At 42.9% G+C, this 5,773-nt stretch overlaps 1 protein-coding gene across 1 annotated transcript in view; it reads right to left on the reverse strand.

The window, feature by feature from the left end:
• Positions 1-2,558: 2,558 nt before the first annotated feature.
• Positions 2,559-5,773, reverse strand: part of LOC308279913 (stonustoxin subunit alpha-like) — a gene marked incomplete at both ends in the record, with an annotated part of 6,829 nt that continues 3,614 nt past the window's right edge. The window contains 3 exons of the mRNA XM_080720134.1: positions 2,559-2,915; positions 3,801-3,982; positions 4,978-5,034. Coding sequence (XP_080576260.1) covers positions 2,559-2,915; positions 3,801-3,982; positions 4,978-5,034 — 596 coding nt within the window. The remainder of the gene's footprint in view (positions 2,916-3,800; positions 3,983-4,977; positions 5,035-5,773) is intronic.

Here is a 5,773-nt window from a genome sequence, read left to right on the forward strand (position 1 = left end):
ATATACTTAAAATCCATGCAAGTGACACGCAGCGAAGGCCGGCGGGCTTGCGGTAATCGAACCCGCGATTGCTTTCAGGCTGCATTAATGTGGTTCCCAAACCTTTTAGCCTTCGACCCAAAAGAGAAATGACACATTCACCCAGGGACCCAAAAGAGAAATGACACATTCACCCGGTACCCAAACAAGGGAAAATTGCAGATCGTGCCATGTTGAGAGCTTATATATTGGCTATTTTCATTTCACTTAATTGTTAGTATATATTATGTATGGGATTACTTGGATGTGTTTGTTTCTTTGTTTGAAAATGTATAAGGTTCTCATTTTTTTTTTCCTAAACAAACTACTCGAGGCTACTGGAGTCGTAGTCTCGCGTGGCCTGAATGTTTCCTCACACAATTTTCAAATGCGGCTGCAGTCTGGAGAACGGAAGCCTCCTCCCCACTTCTATGTTTCATAGTATAAACCTTCTAAGCATTTATAATCGTCGTTGTCGGGTGGAAACCTTGTATGTCCAAAACCGTTCGTTTTGGGTTTATCATTTTAAAAATGATTTATAGTGAAAACAGCCGATCTACAAGATCGGCTGTTTTCACTACTTTTGTGCGACGGCCTTGCATGATAAAGCAGAACTTTACTTTGTGAAAGAACAAACACATTTGAAACTTGTAGATACGAGGTCTCCACCCGACAATGACGATATTTATTACCCGGCTTGTTCCAATGCTTGATTCTGATTGGTCGAGCGCTGAAATCAGAGGTCTGTTATTTCTGGATAGCAGACCGCTCGGCTCAATAACAGACCGATGGCTAATCAAAGACTCAGAGCACCTGCTGCAGTCAAGCTGCACTGCGTGAATCTTGTGCTGTATCCAACATGTCAGCCATGAAAACAAACACACAGCGACATTTACAACTAAACGTTGCTCTGAAGAATGTTTTTAAAAATATTTTAAGTGAGAAATAGACGACGTAGTATCAGAAAATGGACCTTATCTAATCAGCACTTCCTTGTTTTCCAAGGCGACCGTGTCGCGCTGGGAGGACGCCCAGCGCAACACTTGTGGAACACTTCCAGCCGTCTGTAAACAAGGAAATACTTTGTTTTGTTTTTAGTTTTGAGTCAAATTATTAATTTGATTTAGTAGCCGGGTAATAAGCGGGATAAATACTGGCTCCTTGGGGGTTGTTCATATATAACATCCCTTCGAACTGATAACTCCCCTCGGCTAGCGCCTCGGGAGTTATCAGTCCGTCGGGATGTTATATATGAACAACCCCCGCGGAGCCAGTATTTATCCCTTACATAGCTTGCTGCTTAGCAGAAATAGAAATAAAAAATATCTATTTTTGTGAACGGATTTTGGGAGGTGCAGTTCCAGACTCTATATAGCATATACATAGCATTCAGAGGTTGTGGAATAGTTGTCTGGCAATGTGAGACTACTCAAGACTTGACCCAATAAATATTAGTCTGTGACCCACAGATGGGTCCAGACCCACTGTTTGGGAAACAGTGCTTAGAGCCTATACTGTACTGTATGTTAGGGTTAGGGGTGTGCGATATGGAAAAATACAATATCACGATATTCTTCCAAGCTGTATCACGATACACAATCTTACCACGATTCTTTTTCATGTTGGTTTTTATGGTTATTTTTCAAGTTATGTAACAGTACAACCACCTACAAGGTAACAAAAACTAAAAGAAAAAGGAGTAACAGACATTTAGACCAGTGGTCCTCAAAGTGGGGTCCAAGGGTTCCTTTTTTTCGAGGTCTAAATTGACCCTTACAAGTATGTAACTCTGAGAGTATACAAATGAAACCAAATGGACCCTTACGGGTCCATTTGGTTCCATTTGTATACTGTCAGAGTTAAGGAGACCTTGACATTTTAAAGTTTGAGAACTACTGAATTACTGTTGACCAAAATGTAGGTTTAAATAGTAAATAATTCTGCAACGAATCTGCTGCATTAACAATTCAACAGGAGTTTTCGTATGGCTCCCTCGTTGTATAACGGTATATACCATATCTCACACCTACAGGGTTCCCACACATCTTTACCAAATTCAATTCCAAAACTTTTCGAAGACTTTTCCAGAATATTTAACCCGATTTCCAGGACTATATAACAATAATTCAGCTCAATAACGAGTCACTTACTCCTATGCGCAAATGATCATATTTGAACTGGGACCCCAGCACCCTGACGAGCACTAAGAGTAGAGGAATTTTGTATAACACGGTTCTATTGTGAAAATAGCAGATCTACATGCTCACAACGCCTCGCAACGCGAGGCGTTGTGAGCATGTAGATCGGCTATTTTCACAATTTCTGCCTCTAATATGAGACAATTTGGCCAATGTTTAATTTGCCATTTCAGAGGTATTAACAAAATCAATAACCAAAGACAATGCATAGCTATTTTTTCCAGGACCTTCCAGGACCCTTGATCAATTCCAAAACTTTTACAGTACTGGAAAAATATTTTTCTAATTTCAAAATATTCATGACCGTGGGAACCCTGCCCCTAGGTGTTCTGTATGCGCCCCCTAACCACTTGGCCATATCTCCCGCAGCTCTCCTGTAGATCCCACCTTAAAAGGCCCTATCCCCGGGTGGAGAGGTTGTTTGAACGAGGCCTTAACTCTGTGGATGAGGCTCATGCCGTCCAGCTCAACGCTGTAGAAGGACAGCGTACCTGCACTGTGGTCCAGGTACACTCCCACCACTCTGGACTCACGAGGGCCGCACACCGTCACCTCCTTTTTCCTGTGTTTGATCGCAAAGCCCGTGTTCATGCAAATCAACGCCCAGGACCTGATGTTGTGCCCAAACAGGGACTCGCCCTCGTCCCTGTCGATGTCGTTGTAGCTGACCGCCACCACCGCCCCCTTGCTCCACTTCACCTTAGTGGGAGAAATATGTGAAAAAGGAGTTCACTTCCGGCAGAAAGCGTGAAAATTTGCACCTAGGGGTATTTTTGTGCGCTGAATTCAAAAAATTGACGGTCCCAAGCACTTTTCTCAAATTCACTTTTCTCTAATTCACTTAAAGAAAAAAAGACCCGCCAAATATCTTCTTTAAGTAGCATGTGAGGGGTCTATCTAGGCCGGGGGTTTTCATGATTCCGAATCCATTCCAAGCATTTGTTTTGCACAAAAACATTCCTTGGGCAAGAAATGGACCCCCGAAAAAAACTATGGTTTAGTGATGAGTCATCACTTTTCACAGTTGTGTAGGGTCCATTTCTTGCCCAAGGAATGTTTTTCGTGCAAAACAAATGCTTGCAATGGATTCAGAATCATGGAAACCCCCTAGATAGACCCCTCACATGCTATTTAAAGAAGATTTTTTTGGGGGGGTCTTTTTTCCCTAGTATGGTAAGTGAATTAGAGCCACCAGATGGGAAAAGTGCTTGGGAACGTCAATTTTTGAATTCGGCACACAAAAATACCCCCTAGGTGCTGATTTTCACGCTTTCTGCCGGAAGTGAACACATTAGCCTATCATCGTTGTCCGGTGAAAACCTAGTATGGCCAAAACCGTTCGTTTTGTATTTATCATTTTAAAAATGATGAACTAGTGAAAACAGCCGATCTACAAGCACACAACGCCTCGCACCGCGAGGCGTTGTGTGCTTGTAGATCTGCTTTTTTCACTACTTTTGTGCGACGGCCTTGTACGATGAAGCAGGGCTTTACTTTGCGAAAGAACATACACATCTGAAACTTGGAGATACGAGGTTTCTGCCCGACAACGACGCTATTTTTGTTAGATATTTCTTCCACTACCTCCCAGTAGCAGCGGTCGGTCAGGCCCTCGGTGCACAGGGCCTGGGTGTACACCATGAACCTCTCCTCGTCGTCGTGGTAACCCTGGGGCTCCTGTTCGGTGTGCGTCATCTTCCTGTTGTTCTCGGACAGCGCCACCCAGTTGTGCACCGTGTTCAGGTTCAGAGAGAGCGGCCGAGCATCTGTGAGAAGAACACGTGACAGAAAATATAAGAGAGAGATGGGGGCGCCCACTGGCCTGGTGGTCAAGGCGCATACCACATACTAGGCTATGATGCCTGCTGGCGTCGCCGCTTCGATTCCCGATCCGGACGACCTTTGCCACATGTCATTCCCCATCTCTCTCCCCATTTCCTGTCAGTCTACTGTCCAATCTATAAAAAAGTTATAACAAGCCCCCCCCCCAAAAAAAAATATATATATATATATATATATAAATATATATATACATATATATAAGAGAGAGACAGAGAGAGAGAGAGTCTGTAAATGGTGCATTTATAGTAGGGCATTCACCAAATATTCGAACATTCGAATACCAACGTCACTATTCGATGTTGTTCACCGAAGTCGAATATTCGCTTTTTTTTTTTTTTTTTTTTTTTTTTTCTCTTTAAAAAATTAAATATAATATAAAGCTTGGCGAGATAGGAAGTCATAAGAATGAGTTGTCAATGCCGCTGGTGGAGGAATTTGTTAATGCTCTATACCAGGGCTTCTCAAACCTTTTTAGGCCGTGACCCCCAAAATAAACATATTTGAACTGGGGACCCCCACCCTGATAAGCACTTGGAATTGTAGGCATTACATTTAATGTGACTCGGTTCCACAGATAAATATCTGAACGCGAGGCGTTGTGAGCATGTAGATCTGCTATTTTCACAATGTTTGCCTCTTGCTTACTTGATATTTGACAGTTTGGCCAGTCCTGTCGAATATTCGACTATTCAAATACTTTGAGGTTGAATAATTCGAATACTAAAAATCACTATTCGTGAATGCCCTAATTTATAGCGCCTTTTTTCAATGTGCTTTACCTAGATTGTGCATTAGATTCACCCATTCACATATTCATACAAGGATGGCAGATCAACATGTACTCACACTGCATTAGATTGTGCATTAGATTCACCCATTCACATATTCATACAAGGATGGCAGATCAACATGTACTCACACTGCAGAAACTCCTCTCTGGTCTGAGGCTCTCGTGCAGAGGCTGGAAAAATGAAATCTGAAAAAAACATCACAACACTGAAAAATGAGCTCAACTCTTCTACAGTGTAGAATAGATTAGGTTTAATACTGAAACATACTTATGGGTACGTTACGTCAATGTTACCGATGTGTTGGTTCCTTATTCCTTATTAGCGACCTTAAGCAACACAACGGCAACGGCAGATGACAACGGTAACCGGAAATGATCCGCGCTCGATAGATAAACCTGCCGTCGTCCTAGCCTTCTCTACTACGGCAGAAGGTCCCTTCCCATGTAGCGCCTACTCCGTCTGCTGCGTGTACGCGTCGCCATGGGAACCAAAGCGTTCAGTGAAAGGGGTGGGAACCCATCGCCGCAGAGGCTTTGCTTAACCATTTTGTCATAGCAGCCGTAGTCCGCCTGGCGTTGCCGTCCTAAAAATCATCGAGCTTAAAGTCGCCATTATGAGTCTAGAGCAGGGGTCTTCAACAGGGGGTCTGGGACCCCTGGGGGGTCCTCAGTACAACTATTGAGTTGTTATACTCCCACCATGAACTACACACTACACGCTGTTAATCTGCCAAACTGCAGGGTCAATGTTTTTGATATTATTTACTTGTTTTCTTATTCATCTGCATGAGACCAGATTCATTCCCTATACGGACCAGTTAAAAGCTATCAGTTAATAACAATAATGATTTCTTTGTTTTACCACTCTTGCAGTCGAGCTGTGTTCCTGCCAACACCACCAGCCTATTCTATTTCAAACATCCCT

This window comes from Nannobrachium achirus, assembly GCF_963921795.1.
Source record: "Nannobrachium achirus genome assembly, chromosome: 24".
NCBI lineage: Eukaryota > Metazoa > Chordata > Actinopteri > Myctophiformes > Myctophidae > Nannobrachium > Nannobrachium achirus.